This window comes from Heterodontus francisci, chromosome 44 (assembly GCF_036365525.1).
Source record: "Heterodontus francisci isolate sHetFra1 chromosome 44, sHetFra1.hap1, whole genome shotgun sequence".
NCBI classification, from domain to species: Eukaryota; Metazoa; Chordata; class Chondrichthyes; order Heterodontiformes; family Heterodontidae; genus Heterodontus; species Heterodontus francisci.
The window spans coordinates 15964521-15992263 of record NC_090414.1 but is presented as its reverse complement, the minus strand read 5'-3'; the positions used below and the strand labels follow the sequence as shown (position 1 = coordinate 15992263).

The 27743-nt window shown below is 49.0% G+C and overlaps 1 protein-coding gene across 1 annotated transcript in view; it reads right to left on the bottom strand.

Annotated features, from left to right (window-relative positions):
* Nucleotides 1–10804, bottom strand: part of LOC137355983 (autophagy-related protein 2 homolog A-like) — a 109149-nt gene extending 98345 nt beyond the window's left edge. The window contains 1 exon segment of the mRNA XM_068021686.1: nt 10496–10804. Coding sequence (XP_067877787.1) covers nt 10496–10663 — 168 coding nt within the window. The 5' untranslated portion in view covers nt 10664–10804.
* Nucleotides 10805–27743: the final 16939 nt, after the last annotated feature.

The following is a 27743-nucleotide window of genomic DNA, read 5'->3' as shown; positions in this document are numbered from 1 at the left end:
CAGTTCTGTATCCATCTTGCCAGCTCACCTCTGATCCCGTGTGACTTCACCTTTTGTACCAGTCTGCCATGTCTTGTCAAAGGCTTTACTGAAGTCCATATAGATAACATCCACTGCCCTTCCTTCATCAATCATCTTCGTCACTTCCTCAAAAAACTCAATCAAATTAGTAAGACACTACCTCCCCTTCACAAAACCAAGCTGCCTCTCGCTAATAAGTTTGTTTGTTTCCAAATGGGAGTAAATCCTGTCCCGAAGAATCCTCTCTAATAGTTTCCCTACCACTGACGTAAGGCTCACCGGCCTATAATTTCCTGGATTATCCTTGCTACCCTTCTTAAACAAAGGTACAACATTGGCTATTCTCCAGTCATCTGGGACCTCACCTGTAGCCAATGAGGATGCAAAGATTTCTGTCAAGGCCCCAGCAATTTCTTCCCTTGCCTCCCTCAGTATTCTGGGGCAGATCCCATCAGGCCCTGGGGACTTATCTACCTTAATGCTTTGCAAGACACCCAACACCACCTCCTTTTTGATAATGAGATGACTGAGACTATCTGCACACCCTTCCCTAGGCTCATCATCCACCAAGTCCTTCTCTTTGGTGAATACTGATGCAAAGTACTCATTTAGCACCTCGCCCATTTCCTCTGGCTCCACACATAGATTCCCATCTCTGTCCTTGAGTGGGCCAACCCTTTCCATGGTTACCCTCTTGCTCTTTATATATGTATAAAAAGCCTTGGGATTTTCCTTAATACTGTTTGCCAATGACTTTTCATGACCCCTTTTAGCCCTCCTGACCCCTTGCTTAAGTTCCTTCCTACTCTCTTTATATTCCTCAAGGGCTTCGTCTGTTGCTAGCCTTCCAGCCCTTACAAAAGCTCCAAACTCTCCGACTCAAGGTGCCTCGCACACACACACAAAATAAAAAGAGGGGAACGGGCGGCTGCGAGTCCCTCGCTGAGGGATTCAGCCCCAACGACCTCGGCTTCGGGAGTGTCAGCGAGCTGCGATGCGGAGATGGGACAGTTCTGCACCAGTCAGGGCTGGCCGAAGACTATTCTAAGGTGTCAGCCGCGACTGAACTTGACTCTGAGGCAGAAGGTTATGGCTCCAGGGACCTGAGCAGAAAGTCCAGGCCTGACACTCCCAAGTGCAGCGCTGAGTAAAAAAATTCCACAGCCACTATTGGAAGGAGAGCAGGAGGTGGGAGTTCTCCCCGGTGTCCTGGGGCCAATATTTATCCCCCACCCAACATCACTGAAAACAGATGATCTGGTCAATATCACATTGCAGTTTGTGGGAGCTTGCTGTGCGCAAATTATCGTGTTTCCCACATTACAATAATGACCAGTTAAAGCTGTTTTTGTGATAATGATATAATTCGCATATCAGAGCCAAGGAAAGCAGTCAGTGAAGATTCAGTGGAAGAGAGAGGGTCCGGGGTGGGGAGAAGCGGAGCACATGGTTCAAAATTAATGAAAGATTGTTTTCAAGGGCTAGCGAAAGGGTCACAAGGCTAAGACACATCACAAGATGATTGAAGGGGAAGAGGAAATGGTTTCACTCCAAGAGTTAACAGAAGAGGGAATGCTTCATAAGGGTGTGGGTGAGACAGAGATTAGAATATCACTGAAGAGGGAGTGGATAATGATTTTAAAAGGAAAATTGGAAAGGGGGATTAGCGTAGATGGACCCAGTTATCAGCTGAATGGCCTTGAGGTGCAATTTCCACATCCTTTCTCTCCCCAGACAGGGTCAAAATTCTCCCCAGCCCAATTATACTGTCCGTTGTGGTATTATTCCCTAATCACAGCTTTCCCGTGTACTGCTCTGACCCCCAACTCAATCCCGAATCCATCTCACCTCCACAATATTGACCCTACCTCAAGTCCCACTGTATCCCAGTTTTTAACATCAACAGACCTGTCCCCACCAGTAATGTTCCCCAGTGTTATACAGTGACAGACCTGTCACCACCAGTACTGTATCCCAGTGTTATACAGAGACAGACCTGTCACCACCAGTACTGTACGCCAGTGTTATACAGTGACAGACCAGTCCCAAGTACTGTACCCCAGTGTTAGACAGTGACAGACCAGTCCTCACAAGTACTGTACCCCAGTGTTATACAGTGACAGACCTGTCACCACCAGTACTGTACCCCAGTGTTATACAGTGACAGACCTGTCACCACCAGTACTGTACCCCAGTGTTATACAGTGACAGACCAGTCCCCACAAGTACTGTACCCCCGTGTTATACAGTGACAGACCTGTCCTCACCAGTACTGTACCCCAGTGTTATACAGTGACAGACCTGTCCTCACCAGTACTGTACCCCAGTGTGATACAGTGACAGACCAGTCCCCACAAGTACTGTACCCCAGTGTTATACAGTGACAGACCTGTCCTCACCAGTACTGTACCCCAGTGTTACACAGTGACAGACCTGTCCTCACCGGTACTGTACGCCAGTGTTATACAGTGACAGACCAGTCCCCACAAGTACTGTACCCCAGTGTTATACAGTGACAGACCTGTCCTCACCAGTACTATACCCCAGTGTTATACAGTGACAGACCTGTCCTCACCAGTACTGTACCCCAGTGTTACACAGTGACAGACCTGTCCTCACCAGTACTGTACCCGTGTTATACAGTGACAGACCTGTCCTCACCGGTACTGTACGCCAGTGTTATACAGTGACAGACCTGTCCCAAGTACTGTACCCCAGTATTATACAGTGACAGACCTGTCCTCACCAGTACTGTACCCCAGTGTCATACAGTGACAGACCTGTCCTCACCAGTACTGTACCCCAGTGTTATACAGTGACAGACCTGTCCTCACCAGTACTGTACCCCAGTGTTATACAGTGACAGACCTGTCCTCACCAGTACTGTACCCCAGTGTTATACAGTGACAGACCAGTCCCCACAAGTACTGTACCCCAATGTTATACAGTGACAGACCTGTCCTCACCAGTACTGTACCCCAGTGTTATACAGTGACAGACCAGTCCCAAGTACTGTACGCCAGTGTTATACAGTGACAGACCTTTACCCACCAGTACAGTACCCCAGTGTCAGACAATGACAGACCTGTCCACACCAGTACTGTACCCCAGTGTTGTCAAGTGACAGACCTGTCCCCACCAGTACTGTACCCCAGTGTTATACAGTGACAGACCTGTCCTCACCAGTACTGTACGCCAGTGTTATACAGTGACAGACCTGTCCCAAGTACTGTACCCCAGTGTTATACAGTGACAGACCTGTCCTCACCAGTACTGTACCCCAGTGTTATACAGTGACAGACCAGTCCCCACAAGTACTGTACCCCAGTGTTATACAGTGACAGACCTGTCCCCACCAGTACTGTCCCCCAGTGTTATACAGTGACAGACCAGTCCCAAGTACTGTACCCCAGTATTATACAGTGACAGACCTGTCCTCACCAGTACTGTACCCCAGTGTCATACAATGACAGACCTGTCCCCACCAGTACTGTAACCCAATGTTATACAGTGACAGACCTGTCCCCACCAGTACTGTACCCCAGTGACATCGTGACAGACCAGTACCCACCAGTACTGTACCCATTATACAGTAACAGACCTGTCCCCACAAGTACTGTACCCCAGTGTTATACAGTGACAGACCTGTCCTCACCAGTACTGTACCCCAATGTTATACAGTGACAGACCTGCCCCCACCAGTACTGTACCCCAGTGTTATACACTGACAGACCTGTCCCCACCTGTACTGTACCAGTGTTATACAGTGACAAACCTGTACCCACCAGTACTGTACCTCAGTGTTATACAGTGACAGACCTGTACCCACCAGTACTGCACCCAGTGTCATACAATGACAGTCCAGTACCCACCAGTACTGTACCCCAGTGTTATAAAGTGACAGACTTGTCCCCACCAGTACTGTACCCCAGTGTTATAAAGTGACAGACCTGTCCCCACCAGTACTGTACCAGTGTTATGCAGTGACAGACCTGTACCCAACAGTACTGTACCAGTGTTACACAGTGACAGACTTGTCCCCACCAGTACTGTACCCCAGTGTTATAAAGTGACAGACCTGTCCCCACCAGTACTGTACCAGTGTTATGCAGTGACAGACCTGTACCCAACAGTACTGTACCAGTGTTACACAGTGACAGACCTGTCCCCACCAGTACTGTACTCCAGTGTTATAAAGTGACAGACCTGTCCCCACCAGTACTGTACCCCAGTGTTATACAGTGACAGACCTGTACCCACCAGTACTGTACCCCAGTGCTACAGTGACAGACCTGTCCCCCCCCAGTATGGTACCCCAGTGTTATACAGTGACAGACCTGTCCCCACCAGTACTGTACCCCAGTGTTATAAAGTGACAGACCTGTCCCCACCAGTACTGTACTCCAGTGTTATAAAGTGACAGACCTGTCCCCACCAGTACTGTACCCCAGTGTTATACAGTGACAGACCTGTACCCACCAGTACTGTACCCCAGTGCTACAGTGACAGACCTGTCCCCCCCAGTATGGTACCCCAGTGTTATACAGTGACAGACCTGTCCCCACCAGTACTGTACCCCAGTGTTATAAAGTGACAGACCTGTACCCACCAGTACTCTACCCCAGTGTTGTACAGTGACAGACCTGTACCCAACAGTACTGTACTCCAGTGCTACAGTGACAGACCTGTCCCGCCCAGTACGGTACCCCAGTGTTATACAGTGACAGACCTGTACAAAACTTCAATCAAAACCACCAAAAAACATATAGTCAAGATCACACTGCTGCTTGTGGGATCTTGCTGTGCCCAATGGTCTGCAACATTTCCCACAACAGTGAGGATACTTCAAAAATACTTCATTGGCTTCATGGAAGTCACATGAGAAGTGCAACATGTTATCTACCCTCCTCTCCCCTAGCTTCTCCTCGCCATCCGACCCATTTCTGCTGTGCACGAGGAATGCAGTTGAAATTCGACTGGGTCGTGCACCACCCGGTGATACGGTACAGCAAAGCCGAACGTGACTCAGCTATTGCCGTCCCGGCAGAGCTCGGGAAAAACACACACTCCCGGCTGTAGCCGTTTGTCCAGTCCCGTCCCTCTGCTCCTGAGAGACCCTGCCCTCTCTCAGCGGGATACCGACCGGACACTCATCTCGAAACGGACCCAGTTTCACAACACCTTCACCTCGACGTGCTGGAGAACAAAGAACAAACTAGATCTTCCTTCGCGCCTTTCCGCACCTCGGGACATCCCAAAGTGCTTCACGCCCAACCAAGTACCTTTTGAAGTGTAGTGACTGTTGTAACGTGGGAAACGCGGCAGCCAAATTGCGCACAGCAAGATCCCACCAACAGCAAAGTGATAAATGGCTACATAATCTGTTGCAATGAAGCTGGGGGATAAATGTGGGTCCCAGGACACTGGGGAGAACCCAGTGAAACAGCAAAATAATAATAAATTATCTGCATTGAATAATGCATCCCATCAATTTATGTACATCTGCATGTCTGTATCCATATTTATTAGTTTATAACTTACATTAATCTATTGGTAAATCTGCCGATTGACATAAATAATTTATATTTATGAGATATTAAATTGTTTATTCATTCAGATATCTACTTTCAATTTAATTTACTTCCAGTAAAAATTGTGTTTATCAATTGATCTTTAAATTAAGATATTTATTACCTAGTGTTTATTAATTTCTGCAAAATTGATTTGTTTAACTACTATTTACATGTTATTCTATGACCTGATTAATTCACCTTTTGTTTTATTTGCTGTAAATTCATATCCCGAATTTACCTAATATAGTAGGCTGATTAATTCACCTAATTTCATAGAATCATCGGATTGCAGCCTGTCAAGTCTTACTCTCCCAGTGCCACTCCCCTGCATTTTCCCCCCTAACCCTACAAATTCTTTCACCAGATAATTATAAAATTCCCTTTTGGAAGCCCACCCACGTTCTCAGGCAGCGCATTCCAGATCCTAACCATTTGCAGAAACGTTTTTCCTCGTGTCGCCACTATTTCTTTTGCCCAATCACTTCAAGTCGGTGCCCTCCAGCTCTTGATCCTTCCACCAATGGGAACAGTTTCTCCCTATCTACACGGCCAAGACCCCTCATGATTTTGACCTCCTCTCCTCGAAGGAGAACAGCCCCAAGTTCTCCAATCTATCCACGTAACTGAAGTTCCTCACTCCGGAACCATTCTCATGAATATTTTCTCTCCAATGCCTTCACATCCTTCTGAAAGTGTGGCGCCCAGAATTGAACGCAACAGTCCAGTTGAGGCTAAACCAGGGTTTCTCACAGGCTCATCACAATTTCCTTGCTTTTGTACTCTATGCCTCTATTTAATAAAGCCCGGGATCCTGTAAGCCTTATTGAACACGTTCTGAACCTGCCCTGCCAGCTTCACTGATTTGTGCACATATTACCCCTGGATCCCTCTGCCCCTGCACCCCATTTATAATTGTGCCCTTTATTTTATATTGCCTCTCCTCGTTCTCCCTACCAACATGCATCACTTTCACAGTTCTCTGCATTAAATTTCATCTGCCAGTCGTCTGCCCATTCTACCAGCCTGTCGATGTCCTCTTGATTTGAGGAATGCATCTATTGATTATTGATCTGTGAACTGACTGATTATTGATCTGTGAACTGACTGATGATTGATCTGTGAACTGACTGATGATTGATCTGTGAACTGACTGATGATTGATCTGTGAACTGACTGATGATTGATCTGTGAACTGACTGATGATTGATCTGTGAACTGACTGATTATTGATCTGTGAACTGACTGATGATTGATCTGTGAACTGACTGATGATTGATCTGTGAACTGACTGATGATTGATCTGTGAACTGACTGATGATTGATCTGTGAACTGACTGATGATTGATCTGTGAACTGACTGATTATTGATCTGTGAACTGACTGATTATTGATCTGTGAACTGACTGATTATTGATCTGTGAACTGACTGATTATTGATCAGTGAACTGACTGATGATTGATCTGTGAACTGACTGATGATTGATCTGTGAACTGACTGATGATTGATCTGTGAACTGACTGATGATTGATCTGTGAACTGACTGATGATTGATCTGTGAACTGACTGATGATTGATCTGTGAACTGACTGATTATTGATCTGTGAACTGACTGATTATTGATCTGTGAACTGACTGATTATTGATCTGTGAACTGACTGATGATTGATCTGTGAACTGACTGATTATTGATCTGTGAACTGACTGATTATTGATCTGTGAACTGACTGATTATTGATCTGTGAACTGACTGATTATTGATCTGTGAACTGACTGATTATTGATCTGTGAACTGACTGATTATTGATCTGTGAACTGACTGATTATTGATCAGTGAACTGACTGATGATTGATCTGTGAACTGACTGATGATTGATCTGTGAACTGACTGATTATTGATCTGTGAACTGACTGATTATTGATCTGTGAACTGACTGATTATTGAACTGTGAACTGACTGATTATTGAACTGTGAACTGACTGATTATTGATCTGTGAACTGACTGATTATTGATCAGTGAACTGACTGATTATTGATCAGTGAACTGACTGATGATTGATCTGTGAACTGACTGATGATTGATCTGTGAACTGACTGATTATTGATCTGTGAACTGACTGATTATTGATCTGTGAACTGACTGATGATTGATCTGTGAACTGACTGATTATTGATCTGTGAACTGACTGATTATTGATCTGTGAACTGACTGATTATTGATCTGTGAACTGACTGATTATTGATCTGTGAACTGACTGATTATTGATCAGTGAACTGACTGATGATTGATCTGTGAACTGACTGATGATTGATCTGTGAACTGACTGATGATTGATCTGTGAACTGACTGATTATTGATCTGTGAACTGACTGATTATTGATCTGTGAACTGACTGATGATTGATCTGTGAACTGACTGATTATTGATCTGTGAACTGACTGATTATTGATCTGTGAACTGACTGATTATTGATCTGTGAACTGACTGATTATTGATCTGTGAACTGACTGATGATTGATCTGTGAACTGACTGATGATTGATCTGTGAACTGACTGATGATTGATCTGTGAACTGACTGATGATTGATCTGTGAACTGACTGATGATTGATCTGTGAACTGACTGATTATTGATCTGTGAACTGACTGATTATTGATCTGTGAACTGACTGATTATTGATCTGTGAACTGACTGATTATTGATTTGTGAACTGACTGATTATTGATCTGTGAACTGACTGATGATTGATCTGTGAACTGACTGATGATTGATCTGTGAACTGACTGATTATTGATTTGTGAACTGACTGATGATTGATCTGTGAACTGACTGATGATTGATCTGTGAACTGACTGATGATTGATCTGTGAACTGACTGATTATTGATCTGTGAACTGACTGATTATTGATCTGTGAACTGACTGATGATTGATCTGTGAACTGACTGATGATTGATCTGTGAACTGACTGATTATTGATCTGTGAACTGACTGATTATTGATCTGTGAACTGACTGATTATTGATCTGTGAACTGACTGATGATTGATCTGTGAACTGACTGATGATTGATCTGTGAACTGACTGATGATTGATCTGTGAACTGACTGATTATTGATCTGTGAACTGACTGATTATTGATCTGTGAACTGACTGATTATTGATCTGTGAACTGACTGATGATTGATCTGTGAACTGACTGATGATTGATCTGTGAACTGACTGATGATTGATCTGTGAACTGACTGATTATTGATCTGTGAACTGACTGATGATTGATCTGTGAACTGACTGATTATTTATCTGTGAACTGACTGATGATTGATCTGTGAACTGACTGATGATTGATCTGTGAACTGACTGATGATTGATCTGTGAACTGACTGATGATTGATCTGTGAACTGACTGATGATTGATCTGTGAACTGACTGATGATTGATCTGTGAACTGACTGATGATTGATCTGTGAACTGACTGATGATTGATCTGTGAACTGACTGATGATTGATCTGTGAACTGACTGATGATTGATCTGTGAACTGACTGATGATTGATCTGTGAACTGACTGATGATTGATCTGTGAACTGACTGATTATTGATCTGTGAACTGACTGATGATTGATCTGTGAACTGACTGATGATTGATCTGTGAACTGACTGATGATTGATTTGTGAACTGACTGATTATTGATCTGTGAACTGACTGATTATTGATCTGTGACCTGACTGATTATTGATCTGTGAACTGACTGATTATTGATCTGTGAACTGACTGATTATTGATCTGTGAACTGACTGATTATTGATCTGTGAACTGACTGATTATTGATCTGTGAACTGACTGATTATTAATCTGTGAACTGACTGATGATTGATCTGTGAACTGACTGATGATTGATCTGTGAACTGACTGATGATTGATCTGTGAACTGACTGATGATTGATCTGTGAACTGACTGATTTTTGATCTGTGAACTGACTGATTATTGATCTGTGAACTGACTGATGATTGATCTGTGAACTGACTGATTATTGATCTGTGAACTGACTGATTATTGATCTGTGAACTGACTGATGATTGATCTGTGAACTGACTGATTATTGATCTGTGAACTGACTGATGATTGATCTGTGAACTGACTGATGATTGATCTGTGAACTGACTGATGATTGATCTGTGAACTGACTGATTATTGATCTGTGAACTGACTGATGATTGATCTGTGAACTGACTGATGATTGATCTGTGAACTGACTGATTATTGATCTGTGAACTGACTGATGATTGATCTGTGAACTGACTGATGATTGATCTGTGAACTGACTGATGATTGATCTGTGAACTGACTGATTATTGAACTGTGAACTGACTGATGATTGATCTGTGAACTGACTGATTATTGATCTGTGAACTGACTGATTATTGATCTGTGAACTGACTGATGATTGATCTGTGAACTGACTGATGATTGATCTGTGAACTGACTGATTATTGATCTGTGAACTGACTGATGATTGATCTGTGAACTGACTGATGATTGATCTGTGAACTGACTGATGATTGATCTGTGAACTGACTGATGATTGATCTGTGAACTGACTGATGATTGATCTGTGAACTGACTGATGATTGATCTGTGAACTGACTGATTATTGATCTGTGAACTGACTGATGATTGATCTGTGAACTGACTGATTATTGATCTGTGAACTGACTGATGATTGATCTGTGAACTGACTGATTATTGATCTGTGAACTGACTGATGATTGATCTGTGAACTGACTGATGATTGATCTGTGAACTGACTGATTATTGATCTGTGAACTGACTGATTATTGATCTGTGAACTGTCTGCTTTCTCTATTATCTAGTCCTGTTCCTCCATGCAGTGCCTCTTACCCAGACATCGAGCTGGACATCCCTGAGGCGGCCGCTGCCGTTGTACAGGTCCAGGCTCAGCTGCTCCAGGGTCAGCCTCTCCTCCAACAAGTGGCCCAGGTAATGCTGCAGCAGGTAGCGGCAGGCCCGCTTCTTGATGGAGCTCGACCAGGGGAAAAACCATGACATCTTAGCAAGTGGCCCCGGGCCACCACCAGCATCCCCCGCCGACCGCTCATCCACCGAGCGCGGCCACCGGTTAGAGTGTAAACAAGCGGCGCCCACTCCACACCGCCGCCATTGCCCTCACTGCTGCTCTGAGCCCTCCTCCCAGCCGCGCAGGCGCACTGCCCTGCATCCGGATGGGCGGGGCCGGCGACATTCGCTGCTCCCCCTGCTGCTCTGGAGGTTGAATGGCAACCACTGGTTAATTATAGGCACCCGCGCCCCCTGCTGCTCTGGAGGTTGAATGGCAACCACTGGTTAATTATAGGCACCCGCGCCCCCTGCTGCTCTGGAGGTTGAATGGCAACCACTGGTTAATTATAGGCACCCGCGCCCCCTGCTGCTCTGGAGGTTGAATGGCAACCACTGGTTAATTATAGGCACCCGCGCCCCCTGCTGCTCTGGAGGGTTCATGTACTGCAACCACTGGTTCACAGAGAGACAATGATAGAGAGGGCTGCACTGTCAGAGGGTCAGTACTGAGAGAGTGCTGCACTGTCGGAGGGTCAGTACTGAGGGAGTGCTGCACTGTCGGAGGGTCAGTACTGAGGGAGTGCTGCACTGTCGGAGGGTCAGTACTGAGGGAGTGCCGCACTGTCAGAGGGTCAGTACTGAGGGAGTGCTGCACTGTCGGAGGGTCAGTATTGAGAGAGTGATGCACTGTGGGAGAGTCAGTACTAGGAGAGTGCTGCACTGTCGGAGGGTCAGTACTGAGGGAGTGCCGCACTGTCAGAGGGTCAGTACTGAGGGAGTGCTGCACTGTCGGAGGGTCAGTATTGAGGGAGTGCTGCACTGTCGGAGGGTCAGTACTGAGGGAGTGCTGCACTGTCGGAGGGTCAGTACTGAGGGAGTGCTGCACTGTCGGAGGGTCAGTACTAAGGGAGTGCTGCACTGTGGGAGAGTCAGTACTGAGAGAGTGCTGCACTGTCGGAGGGTCAGTATTGAGGGAGTGCTGCACTGTCAGAGGGTCAGTACTGAGGGAGTGCTGCACTGTCGGAGGGTCAGTACTGAGGGAGTGCCGCACTGTCGGAGGGTCAGTATTGAGAGAGTGCTGCACTGTCGGAGGGTCAGTACTGAGGGAGTGCCGCACTGTCGGAGGGTCAGTATTGAGGGAGTGCTGCACTGTCGGAGGGTCAGTACTAAGGGAGTGCTGCACTGTGGGAGAGTCAGTACTGAGAGAGTGCTGCACTGTCGGAGGGTCAGTATTGAGGGAGTGCTGCACTGTCGGAGGGTCAGTACTGAGGGAGTGATGCACTGTGGGAGAGTCAGTACTGAGAGAGTGCTGCACTGTCGGAGGGTCAGTACTGAGAGAGTGCTGCACTGTCGGAGGGTCAGTACTGAGGGAGTGCTGCACTGTCGGAGGGTCAGTACTGAGGGAGTGCCGCACTGTCGGAGGGTCAGTACTGAGGGAGTGCTGCACTGTCGGAGGGTCAGTACTGAGGGAGTGCCGCACTGTCGGAGGGTCAGTACTGAGGGAGTGCTGCACTGTCGGAGGGTCAGTACTGAGGGAGTGCTGCACTGTCAGAGGGTCAGTACTGAGGGAGTGCTGCAACTTAAGCAAGGAGTCAGGAGGGCTAAAAGGGGTCGTGAAAAGTCATTGGCAAACAGGATTAAGGAAAATCCCAAGGCTTTTTATATGTATATAAAGAGTAAGAGGGTAACTAGGGAAAGGGTTGGCTCACTCAAGGACAGAGAAGGGAATCTATGTGGGGAGCCAGAGGAAATGGGCGAGGTACTAAATGAGTACTTTGCATCAGTATTCACCAAAGAGAAGGACTTGGTGGATGATGAGCCTAGGGAAGGGAGTGTAGATAGTCTCAGTCATCTCATTATCAAAAAGGAGGTGGTGTTGGGTGTCTTGCAAAGCATTAAGATAGATAAGTCCCCAGGGCCTGATGGGATCTACCCCAGAATACTGAGGGAGGCAAGGGAAGAAATTGCTGGGGCCCTGACAGAAACCTTTGCATCCTCATTGGTTACAGGTGAGGTCCCAGAGGACTGGAGAATAGCCAATGTTGTACCTTTGTTTAAGAAGGGTAGCAAGGATAATCCAGGGAATTATAGGCCGGTGAGCCTTACGTCAGTGGTTGGGAAATTATTAGAGAGGATTCTTCGGGACAGGATTTACTACCATTTGGAAACAAACGAACTTATTAGTGAGAGGCAGCATGGTTTTGTGAAGGGGAGGTCGTGTCTCACTAATTTGATTGAGTTTTTTGAGGATGTGACAATGATGATTGATGAAGGAAGGGCAGTGGATGTGAAGGGCGGCGCAGTGGTTAGCACCGCAGCCTCACAGCTCCAGCGACCCAGGTTCAATTCTGGGTACTGCCTGTGTGGAGTTTGCAAGTTCTCCCTGTGTCTGCGTGGGTTTCCTCCGGGTGCTCCAGTTTCCTCCCACATGCCAAAGACTTGCAGGTTGATAGGTAAATTGGCCATTATAAATTGCCCCTAGTAGAAATGTGGTAGGAATATGGGATTAGTGTAGGATTAGTATATATGGGTGGTTGATGGTCGGCACAGACTCGGTGGGCCGAAGGGCCTGTTTCAGTGCTGTATCTCTGAACTGAACTTATCCATATGGACTTCAGTAAAGCCTTTGACAAGGTCCCTCATGGCAGACTGGTACAAAAGGTGAAGTCACACGGGATCAGAGGTGAGCTGGCAAGATGGATACAGAACTGGCTCAGTCATCGAAGACAGAGGGTAACAGTGGAAGGGTGCTTTTCTGAATGGAGGGATGTGACTAGTGGTGTTCCACAGGGATCAGTGCTGGGACCTTTGCTGTTTGTAGTATATATAAATGATTTGGAGGAAAATGTAGCTGGTCTGATTGGTAAGTTTGCGGACGACACAAAGGTTGGTGGAGTTGCGGATAATGATGAGGATTGTCAGAGGATACAGCAGGATATAGATCGGTTGAAGACTTGGGCAGAGAAATGGCAGATGGAGTTTAATCCGGACAAATGTGAGGTAATGCATTTTGGAAGATCTAATGCAGGTGGGAAGTATACAGTAAATGGCAGAACCCTTAGGAGTATTGACAGGCAGAGAGATCTGGGCGTACAGGTCCACAGGTCACTGAAAGTGGCAACGCAGGTGGATAAGGTAGTCAAGAAGGCATATGGCATGCTTGCCTTCATCGGTCGGGGCATAGGGTATAAAAATTGGCAAGTCATGTTGCAGCTGTACAGAACTTTAGTTAGGCCACACTTAGAATATTGCGTGCAATTCTGGTCGCCACACTACCAGAAGGGTGTGGAGGCTTTGGAGAGGGTACAGAGGAGGTTTACCAGGATGTTGCTTGGTCTGGAGGGCATTAGCTATGAGGAGAGGTTGGATAAACTCGGATTGTTTTCACTGGAACGACGGAGGTGGAGGGGCAACATGATAGAGGTTTACAAAGTTATAAGCGGCATGGACAGAGTGGATAGTCAGAAGCTTTTTCCCAGGGTGGAAGAGTCAGTTACTGGGGGACATAGGTTTAAGGTGAGAGGGGCAAAGTTTAGTGGGGATGTGCGAGGCAAGTTCTTTACACAGAGGGTGGTGAGTGCCTGGAACTTGTTGCCTGGGGAGGTGGTGGAAGCAGGTACGATAGCGACGTTTAAGAGGCATCTTGACAAATACATGAATAGGAAGGGAATAGAGGGATACGGACCCCGGAAGTGCAGAAGGTTTTAGTTTCGGCAGGCATCAAGATTGGCGCAGGCTTGGAGGGCCGAATGGCCTGTTCCTGTGCTGAAATGTTCTTTGTCTGTTCTTCGTCGGAGGGTCAGTACTGAGTGAGTGCTGCACTGTTGGAGGGTCAGTACTGAGGGAGTGTTGCACTGTCGGAGGGTCAGTACTGAGGGAGTGTTGCACTGTCGGAGGGTCAGTACTGAGGGAGTGCTGCACTGTCAGAGGGTCAGTACTGAGGGAGTGCTGCACTGTCAGAGGGTCAGTACTGAGGGAGTGCTGCACTGTCGGAGGGTCAGTACTGAGGGAGTGCTGCACTGTCAGAGGGTCAGTACTGAGGGAGTGCTGCACTGTCGGAGGGTCAGTACTGAGGGAGTGTTGCACTGTCGGAGGGTCAGTACTGAGGGAGTGCTGCACTGTCAGAGGGTCAGTACTGAGGGAGTGCTGCACTGTCGGAGGGTCAGTACTGAGGGAGTGCTGCACTGTCAGAGGGTCAGTACTGAGGGAGTGCTGCACTGTCAGAGGGTCAGTACTGAGGGAGTGTTGCACTGTCGGAGGGTCAGTACTGAGGGAGTGCTGCACTGTCAGAGGGTCAGTACTGAGGGAGTGTTGCACTGTCGGAGGGTCAGTACTGAGGGAGTGCTGCACTGTCAGAGGGTCAGTACTGAGGGAGTGCTGCACTGTCGGAGGGTCAGTACTGAGGGAGTGTTGCACTGTCGGAGGGTCAGTACTGAGGGAGTGCTGCACTGTCAGAGGGTCAGTACTGAGGGAGTGCTGCACTGTCGGAGGGTCAGTACTGAGGGAGTGCTGCCCTGTCGGAGGGTCAGTACTGAGGGAGTGCTGCCCTGTCGGAGGATCAATAGCGTCTCTCCCACACACACCGATTACTGGCTGTTGGCTCACAGGTAACATTAGCATCTCAGGGCCTTCAAGATTTAGTAGTTAGTGTGCGTGTGGGGAAGGAATGCTATAATTAGCCTCAGAACCCCTGGGATGATGCCACCCAGTGATCACCTTTAGGCAGGTGCGTGAGGGGCAGCAGCTGGCTCTGCTGTGACGCTCCCCATGGCTGATTAGCCCGGCAAGTCCTGAAGAATGGGCATTTGTGGATTGTCACCCTCACACTTGTGGAACGAGGGTCAGGGGAAGAGAAGGGAAACAAGGCAGGCGACAGGAGAAAAACGACACCGGCTTCAGTTGCGTCTGCACATTTTAATTCACCTCCTTTGCTGAATAAATGTGTACAGTTAACCCTAGCCCTGTCAGCAGGGCACATCCCGGGCTGAGGAAAGTTCAATCAATTCATCACCTTTCACCCATCCCGCAGCAACACCACCCCCGCCCCCCCCCCCCCCCCCCCACACCCACCGACAGTCTCAAGCATCATATTGTGCATCCAATAAATACCAGCCAGCTTCACGACCCCAGCTTTGATATTCAGCTGTGTCTGTTTTACTATCACTGTTCCCGTCTCTTGTCTGTCTCGCTCACACAGTGCAGCGCAGTCCTTGAAGCCTGTGTCAGCCCCGATTTAAGATTAATTTGGGTCGCAAACCATTCACGTCAGTTTTTTCTGCACGCGTAAAGGACGGTGTGTTCTGCTGAACACGAATTCGACATCAGCCAGAGTATGACTACGTTGTTTTATACTCGAATCATAAATTATTTTTTCACAATCATTCACTTTTCTCTCTCGTCAATGCTTCTATCCTCCTCTGCGACGTGCAGCTTGCGGAGGAGCTCCTCATCCAATCGGCAATTCATGTGTCAGCCTGGACAGAGAGGGTCAGATATTCAACTGTGGCAGGCATCGCCACCCAACCCAATCCTTTCCCCCACCAGACACCACATACTCTTTCCAACAGGAGTCACTGGCGCAAGGACCTCAGGCCGATTTCCAATACCTCCCCACCACCCAACTCTCCCGCCCGCCCGCCCCCCCCCACCCACCAAAATCCAGGGTCCTGAGGCCAATCACCACCCTGAGGCCTCGAAACAGTCTATAATTTTATATCTCGAATAAACAGCTGCTGCTTTAAGGGGACAGGATGGACCCTGAGGGTCAGGAGACAGAAGTCGCCTTTGTTTGGCCACAACCTATTAAAAGGGGGGGGTCAGCACGGTGCAGGTTGCACACAGGCACTTAGCCGCACGCTGACCTGTGCCTTTAATTAAAGGGGGCAACGCCAAAGCCAGCACTGGTGGAACTGTGCAGGTAGGTGTTGCAGGCTCAAAGGGCCGACTGGCCTACTCCTGCCCCTATTTTCTATGTTGCACCGGGCGCGGTCCCACGCAATAATAGAAAAAAGGTTTTCTAATCACACCTTCGGCCTTCTCAAGTCAGGATGATGAGATGATGATGATGAGAGATACAGCACTGAAACAGGCCCTTCGGCCCACCGAGTCTGTGCCGACCATCAACCACCCATTTATACTAATCCTACACTACCATATTCCTACCAAACATCCCCACCTGTCTCTATATTTCCCTACCACCTACCTATACTAGTGACAATTTATAATGGCCAATTTACCCATCAACCTGCAAGTCTTTTGGCTTGTGGGAGGAAACCGGAGCACCCGGAGAAAACCCACGCAGACACAGGGAGAACTTGCAAACTCCACACAGGCAGTACCCAGAATCGAACCCGGGTGGGTGACCGTCTCTAACTAGGCTGGGCAGCCGCGAAACAGAACGCGAGGTGGCAATGCAACTCCACAGCTCGAGACCCGCCTGAAATACAAACTGCTCCTTAAATGGGGCAAAATAGGTGGAGCCAGGAGTCAAGGGTCAACACAGCCGGCGGTAAGCCAGCGAGGGGATCACCGCTTGTGACGAGAGACGTTACCAGTAATTTCCTTTTCCTTAAAAAAATTAAATATTAAATAAATAAGTAGCTGCACACGACTGGCAACGAGGGTCGTCGCTAAAACCTTTGCCAATGAACAGGCAGGCAGCCATTTTGAATTCTAAAATGGCGGCTCTGAATGGCGGTCTGACCGCCCAGCTGTCTGAGCTGCCCAAAACCACGCGTAGCTCCACCTTCGTGCGGCTGCTCTCCGCTCCCCCCAACTCCCACCTCCCCTCCCCCCCCCCCCCCCCCAACCCTTTAGCTACCCTGCGCTCTTCCACTGTTCCCCCACTCCCGATGCCTGGGGAGCCAAGCAGCAGCAGGGCTCACCATTTAGGCTTCTCGCTCTTGCCAGTATACCTCCCCCGCTGAGGTACCGGTCCCTGGTGCCTGTGTCTCCATCAAACACTCCCAGGACAGGTACAGCACGGGGTTAGATACAGAGCAAAGCTCCACATTACATTACAATTGAACAAGTCCCTTTCTTCTCCCAAATGTGCGTGCAAGACATCTCACGGAGGCGATGCTTCTCTTATAACGCCACAAAAACTAAAAGAACGGATGCTTGTTCCATTTCAAGAGGGTTGCGTGCTCTGTGTCGGAGACTAGCCGTGGTAGATCAGTAAGAAAGCAAAGTCCGGCACCAGGCAACTGCGTGTCAAGATGATGCAGGTGAATAATGTCCGCATGGTGCTTCTCAGAGAGATTTGGTTTGTTGTCCGCCCCTTTCAGCAGCCCAGTTCACCTGGGGAGGGGTTATCCTTCCTGTGGGAAGTTACAGGTTCTGCGAGAGATCTAGGAGGTATTGGTTACCCAGGTCCATGTTGAAATCAGCAACAGTGAAATCGACCTCGATCTCGTCCACCGGGTATCGAGCGGGCGCGCCCACGCTCGGGGAGCCCGCCACGCAGCACCAGTGGCCATGCGCCAGCGGCGCCTCCAAGCCTGCACCGTACCCGACCGCGCAGCTCGGTGCAAAAGCGTCACATTCCAGCTTCAGGCTCTGTGGAGCAGGAGGGCAGTGGGAACCGACCACTGGGCAATGGCCCACCGGGAGGGCATTGGGTCTGTGCATCACGTCTGCCAGGGGCCGCCGGGTACTGCCAGTGCAGGGCCCCTGGTTGGGCGCCGGGGCGGCAGTGTTGGGGTAGTGCAAGGTGCCCGTGGGCAGCTGGGTCTCGAAGGCGTTGCTTGTCGTGGGTCGCCCCCGCTGGTGGCTGCCCGCGGACTGCCTGCTGTAGCGGGCTCTCCGATTCTGGAACCAAACCTGTCGGAAGAGAAACAGACATGAAATTGGCAGGAGGCCCGTGACCTGTGACCTCGCCCATTTCCACCGCCTGCCTCAGCTCATCGACCTCTGAAACCCTCATCCAGGCCTTCGTTACCTCTGGACTCGGCCACTGCAATTCACTCCCGGCCGGCCTCCCACATTCTGCCCTCCACACACTCCAGCTCATCCAAGACACTGCTTTCCCCGTCCCTAACCCGTACCGAGTCTCGTTCGCCCGTCACCCCCCTGTGCTCGCTGACCGACACTGGGCTCCCAGTCCAGCAGCACCTCGATTTCAAAACACTCATCCCTGTTTTCAAACCCCTCCATGGCCTCACCCAGGGGCAGGGGGGTTATTATCGACTGGACGGGATGTAAACGGGATTTCCACCGATCTGCAGCAGTCTGTGGGTAGGATCCAAGGAAATACCCACTATGTTCGGGGCAGAGTTTCAGGGTACACTTATCCAACCGACCCTTCCCCATTCCAATCCTCCCCCCACCCAACGACTAGCCCTTTCTATATCCGGCAGTCCTCCAGCCCCTCTGCCTGGCTGGCGTTAGTCTCGCCCCAGTCACCACCCTTCATCTGAGCCACTTCGAGCCCCCAGCGCAGAGATCTGAGCCCCAAAACCCAGGCCAATGCTCCCGGTGCCAGTACCGAGGGAGTGCTGCAGTGTCGGAGGTGCCATCTTTCGGGATGAGATATTAAACCCGAGGCCACACCCCCCCAGCCCCCGTCTGCCCTCTGCTGGCAGGATGTAAAAAAAACGCGGCCACTATCGGAAGAAGAGCAGGGGTACTGGAGGGGGGTGGAGTTCTCTCCGGAGTCCTGGGGCCCATTATTTACCCCCTCAACCAGATTATCCGGTCACTATCATTGATGCATGTGGGATCTTGCTGTGTGCCAACTGCCGCAGTTCCTGAATTACAACAGTGACTGCACTTCATTGGCTGCAAACTGCGATAGGATGTCCAGGAGGGGGTGAAGGGCGCTACCGAAATGCAGGTCTTGCTTGGCGGTTGGCGAGGAGGCGAAGAGGCAACTGAAATAGTGATGCCCATTACAGGACTATGGGGGTCCTCTGGTGGGGGCGGCTCCTGCTCCCCGATCACAATCCAATGACGCGTTTCGGGCAGTCGGAGCTCAGGATGGGGCTTGGCAGCAACAATGGCCCCTGGTGGTTTCCTAACTCACTGCCACTCACACTGGGAGAATGGATCCGAGAAAAACTTCAGTTCCCTGGATATTTAGAGAAGCTGGGGAAGGTTGAGAAATTTGTTCGAGGTGTTCAAAATCATGAGGGAGCTGGACGGAGTAGGTAGGGAGAAACTGTTCCCATTGGCGGAAGGATCCGGAACCAGAGGTGATTGTGAAAAGGCAACACGAGGAAAATCTTTTCAGGAAATGGTTAGGATCTGGAATGCACTACCTGAGAGTCATAGAGTTATACAGCACAGAAACAGGCCCTTCGGCCCACTGCGTCCATGCTGACCATAATGCCTATCTATACTAATCCCACCTACCTGCATTAATTCCATATCCCTCTATGCCTTGCTCATTCAAGTACCCGTCCAGATGCCTCTTAAATGTTGCTACTGTTCCTGCCTCCACCACCTCCTCAGACAGCTCATTCCAGATACCCACTATTCTTTGTGTGAAAAATCTACCCCTTTGATCCCCTTTAAACCTCCTCCCTCTCACCTTAAATCTATGCCCTCTAGTTTTAGTCACCCCTACCATGGGAAACAGACTCTGGCTATCTACCCTATCTATGCCTCTCATAATTCTATATACCTCTATCATGTCCCCTCTCAGCCTCCTTCGCTCCAGGGTAAACAGACCCAGCCTATCCAATCTCTCTTTATAACACAAGCCCTCCAAACCAGGCATGATCCGTGTGAATCTTTTCTGCACCCTCTCTAGCTTAATCACATCTTTCCTGCAGTGCGGCGACCAGAACTGCACACAGTACTCCAAATGCGGCCTAACCAACGTTATGTACAACTGTAACATGACGTCCCAACTCTTGTACTCAATGCCTCAGCCGATGAAGGCAAGCATGCCATACTCCTTCTTCACCACCCTGTCTACCTGTGTTACCACTTTCAGGGAACTATGTACTTGCACCCCAAGGTCTCTCTGCTCAACAGCACTCCCCAGGGCCCTGCCATTCACTGGATATGTCCTGTGACGTCGGGTGAAGGCAGATTCAATCAAGGCTTTCAAAAGAGAACTGGATAATTCGCCGGAGAGAGAAACTTTGCAGGGCTACGGGGAAAAGGAGGGGGAGTGGGATTAAGTGAGTTACCCTTGCAGAGAGCCGGCACAGACAGGAAGGGCCGAGTGGCCTCTTTCTCTGTTGTAACCGTTGTATGAATCTTTGATTCCATGTATGGTCAGAGAGGGAGCAAATAGCCAAAATATTCCAAAGGGAAGACGAGACTGGTAAATCCGTCACCCCCACGGATGCTGCAGTGCCGGTGTGAATCTCAAGTGACTCTGTCACTGCCCAGGAGTGAACTCGGAGAAAGCCCGAATGATTAAAATCTGATTAAAGTCAAAGCAGGGCTGTTAGACACTCAGCATTATAGACTGAGAGATCACACAGACTGTCCCAGAACACACTGCCCAATACACACTGTCCACACTGAGTACACACTGACCAATACACACTGTCCACACTGAGGACACACTGACCAATACACACAGTCCACACTGAGGACACACTGACCAATACACACTGTCCACACTGAGTACACACTGACCAATACACACTGTCCACACTGAGGACACACTGACCAATACACACAGTCCACACTGAGGACACACTGACCAATACACACTGTCCACACTGAGGACACACTGACCAATACACACTGTCCACACTGAGGACACACTGACCAATACACACTGTCCACACTGAGGACACACTGACCAATACACACTGTCCACACTGAGGACACACTGACCAATACACACTGTCCCCACTCAGGATACACTGACCAATACACACTGTCCAAACTGAGGACACACTGACCAATACACACTGTCCCCACTCAGGATACACTGACCACTACACACTGTCCACACTGAGGACACACTGACCAATACACACTGTCCCCACTCAGGATACACTGACCAATACACACTGTCCCCACTCAGGATACACTGACCAATACACACTGTCCACACTGAGGATACACTGACCAACACACACTGTCCACACTGAGTACACACTGACCAATACACACTGTCCACACTCAGGATACACTGACCAATACACACTGTCCCCACTCAGGATACACTGACCAATACACACTGTCCACACTGAGGACACACTGACCAATACACACTGTCCCCACTGAGGACACACTGACCAATACACACTGTCCCCACACAGGATACACTGACCAATACACACTGTCCACACTGAGGACACACTGACCAATACACACTGTCCCCACTCAGGATACACTGACCAATACACACTGTCCCCACTCAGGATACACTGACCAATACACACTGTCCACACTGAGGACACACTGACCAATACACACTGTCACCACTCAGGATACACTGACCAATACACACTGTCACCACTCAGGATACACTGACCAATACACTCTGTCCACACTGAGGACACACTGACCAATACACACTGTCCACACTGACCAATACACACTGTCCCCACTCAGGATACACTGACCAATACACACTGTCCCCACTCAGGATACACTGACCAATACACACTGTCCACACTGAGGACCCACTGACCAATACACACTGTCCACACTGAGGACACACTGACCAATACACACTGTCCACACTGAGGACACACTGACCAATACACACTGTCCACACTGAGGACACACTGACCAATACACACTGACCAATACACACTGTCCACACTGAGGACACACTGACCAATACACACTGTCCACACTGAGGACACACTGACCAATACACACTGTCCACACTCAGGACACACTGACCAATACACACTGTCCACACTGAGGACACACTGACCAATACACACTGTCCACACTGAGGACACACTGACCAATACACACTGTCCACACTCAGGATACACTGACCAATACACACTGTCCACACTGAGGACACACTGACCAATACACACTGTCCACACTGAGGACACACTGACCAATACACACTGTCCACACTGAGGACACACTGACCAATACACACTGTCCACACTGAGCACACACTGACCAATACACACTGTCCACACTGAGCACACACTGACCAATACACACTGTCCACACTGAGCACACACTGACCAACACACACTGTCCACACTGAGGACACACTGACCAACACACACTGTCCACACTGAGTACACAATGACCAACACACACTGTCCACACTGAGTACACACTGACCAACACACACTGTCCACACTGAGGACACAGTGACCAATACACACTGTCCACACTGAGGACACACTGACCAATACACACTGTCCACACTGACCAATACACACTGTCCACACTGACCAATACACACTGTCCACACTGAGGACACACTGACCAATACACACTGTCCACACTGAGGACACACTGACCAATACACACTGTCCACACTGACCAATACACACTGTCCACACTGACCAATACACACTGTCCACACTCAGGATACACTGACCAATACACACTGTCCACACTCAGGACACACTGACCAATACACACTGTCCACACTGAGGACACACTGACCAATACACACTGTCCACACTCAGGACACACTGACCAATACACACTGTCCACACTGACCAATACACACTGTCCACACTGAGGATACACTGACCAATACACACTGTCCACACTGAGGACACACTGACCACACTGAGTACACACTGACCAACACACACTGTCCACACTGAGGACACACTGACCAACACACACTGTCCACACTGAGGACACACTGACCAATACACACTGTCCACACTGAGGACACACTGACCAATACACACTGTCCACACTGAGTACACACTGACCAATACACACTGTCCACACTGAGGACACACTGACCAATACACACTGTCCACACTGAGGACACACTGACCAATACACACTGTCCACACTGAGTACACACTGACCAATACACACTGTCCACACTGAGGACACACTGACCAATACACACTGTCCACTCTGAGGACACACTGACCAATACACACTGTCCACACTGACCAATACACACTGTCCACACTGACCAATACACACTGTCCACACTGAGGACCCACTGACCAATACACACTGTCCACACTGAGGACCCACTGACCAATACACACTGTCCACACTGACCAATACACACTGTCCACACTGAGGACACACTGACCAATAAAACTGTCCACACTGAGGACACACTGACCAATACACACTGTCCACACTGAGGACACACTGACCAATACACACTGTCCACACTGAGGACAAACTGACCAATACACACTGTCCACACTGAGGACACACTGACCAATACACACTGTCCACACTGAGGACAAACTGACCAATACACACTGTCCACACTGAGGACACACTGACCAATACACACTGTCCACACTGAGGACAAACTGACCAATACACACTGTCCACACTGAGGACACACTGACCAATACACACTGTCCACACTGAGGACAAACTGACCAATACACACTGTCCACACTGAGGACACACTGACCAATACACACTGTCCACACTGAGGACACACTGACCAATACACACTGTCCACACTGAGGATACACTGACCAATACACACTGTCCACACTGAGGACAAACTGACCAATACACACTGTCCACACTGAGGACACACTGACCAATACACACTGTCCACACTGAGGATACACTGACCAATACACACTGTCCACATTGAGGACACACTGACCAATACACACTGTCCACACTGAGGAAACACAGACCAATACACACTGTCCACACTGAGTACACACTGACCAATACACACTGTCCACACTGAGGACACACTGACCAATACACACATGCCACACTGAGGACACACTGACCAATACACACTGTTCACACTGAGGACACACTGACCAATACACACTGTCCACACTGAGGACACACTGACCAATACACACTGTCCACACTGAGGACACACTGACCAATACACACTGTCCCCACTCAGGATACACTGACCAATACACACTGTCCCCACTCAGGATACACTGACCAATACACACTGTCCACACTGAGGATACACTGACCAACACACACTGTCCACACTGAGTACACACTGACCAATACACAATGTCCACACTCAGGATACACTGACCAATACACACTGTCCCCACTCAGGATACACTGACCAATACACACTGTCCACACTGAGGACACACTGACCAATACACACTGTCCCCACTCAGGATACACTGACCAATACACACTGTCCCCACTGAGGACACACTGACCAATACACACTGTCCCCACTCAGGATACACTGACCAATACACACTGTCCCCACTCAGGATACACTGACCAATACACACTGTCCACACTGAGGACACACTGACCAATACACACTGTCCCCACTCAGGACACACTGACCAATACACACTGTCCCCACTCAGGATACACTGACCAATACACACTGTCCACACTGAGGACACACTGACCAATACACACTGTCACCACTCAGGATACACTGACCAATACACACTGTCACCACTCAGGATACACTGACCAATACACACTGTCCACACTGAGGACACACTGACCAATACACACTGTCCACACTGACCAATACACACTGTCCCCACTCAGGATACACTGACCAATACACACTGTCCCCACTCAGGATACACTGACCAATACACACTGTCCACACTGAGTACACACTGACCAATACACATTGTCCACACTGAGGACCCACTGACCAATACACACTGTCCACACTGAGGACACACTGACCAATACACACTGTCCACACTGAGGACACACTGACCAATACACACTGACCAATACACACTGTCCACACTGAGGACACACTGACCAATACACACTGTCCACACTGAGGACACACTGACCAATACACACTGTCCACACTCAGGATACACTGACCAATACACACTGTCCACACTGAGGACACACTGACCAATACACACTGTCCACACTGAGGACACACTGACCAATACACACTGTCCACACTGAGGACACACTGACCAATACACACTGTCCACACTGAGGACACACTGACCAATACACACTGTCCACACTGAGTACACACTGACCAACACACACTGTCCACACTGAGGACACACTGACCAATACACACTGTCCACACTCAGGATACACTGACCAATACACACTGTCCACACTGAGGACACACTGACCAATACACACTGTCCACACTGAGGACACACTGACCAATACACACTGTCCACACTGAGGACACACTGACCAATACACACTGTCCACACTGAGCACACACTGACCAATACACACTGTCCACACTGAGCACACACTGACCAACACACACTGTCCACACTGAGGACACACTGACCAACACACACTGTCCACACTGAGTACACACTGACCAATATACACTGTCCACACTGAGTACACACTGACCAACACACACTGTCCACACTGAGGACACAGTGACCAATACACACTGTCCACACTGAGGACACACTGACCAACACACACTGTCCACACTGACCAATACACACTGTCCACACTGACCAATACACACTGTCCACACTGAGGACACAGTGACCAATACACACTGTCCACACTGAGGACACACTGACCAATACACACTGTCCACACTGAGGACACACTGACCAATACACACTGTCCACACTGAGGACACACTGACCAATACACACTGTCCACACTGACCAATACACACTGTCCACACTCAGGACACACTGACCAATACACACTGTCCACACTGAGGACACACTGACCAATACACACTGTCCACACTGACCAATACACACTGTCCACACTCAGGATACACTGACCAATACACACTGTCCACACTCAGGACACACTGACCAATACACACTGTCCACACTCAGGACACACTGACCAATACACACTGTCCACACTCAGGACACACTGACCAATACACACTGTCCACACTGACCAATACACACTGTCCACACTGAGGATACACTGACCAATACACACTGTCCACACTGAGGACACACTGACCACACTGAGTACACACTGACCAACACACACTGTCCACACTGAGGACACACTGACCAATACACACTGTCCACACTGAGGACACACTGACCAATACACACTGTCCACACTGAGGACACACTGACCAATACACACTGTCCACACTGAGGACACACTGACCAATACACACTGTCCACACTGAGGACACACTGACCAATACACACTGTCCACACTGAGGACACACTGACCAATACACACTGTCCACACTGAGGACACACTGACCAATACACACTGTCCACACTGAGTACACACTGACCAATACACACTGTCCACACTGAGGACACACTGACCAATACACACTGTCCACACTGAGGACACACTGACCAATACACACTGTCCACACTGAGGACCCACTGACCAATACACACTGTCCACACTGAGGACCCACTGACCAATACACACTGTCGACACTGACCAATACACACTGTCCACACTGAGGACCCACTGACCAATACACACTGTCGACACTGACCAATACACACTGTCCACACTGAGGACACACTGACCAATAAAACTGTCCACACTGAGGACACACTGACCAATACACACTGTCCACACTGAGGACCCTCTGACCAATACACACTGTCCACACTGAGGACCCTCTGACCAATACACACTGTCCACACTGAGGACCCTCTGACCAATACACACTGTCCACACTGAGGACCCTCTGACCAATACACACTGTCCACACTGAGGACACACTGACCAATAAAACTGTCCACACTGAGGACACACTGACCAATACACACTGTCCACACTGAGGACCCTCTGACCAATACACACTGTCCACACTCAGGATACACTGACCAATACACACTGTCCACACTCAGGATACACTGACCAATACACACTGTCCACACTCAGGATACACTGACCAATACACACTGTCCACACTCAGGACACACTGACCAATACACACTGAGGACACACTGTCCACACTGAGGACACACTGTCCACACTGAGGACACACTGACCAATACACACTGTCCACACTGAGGACACACTGACCAATACA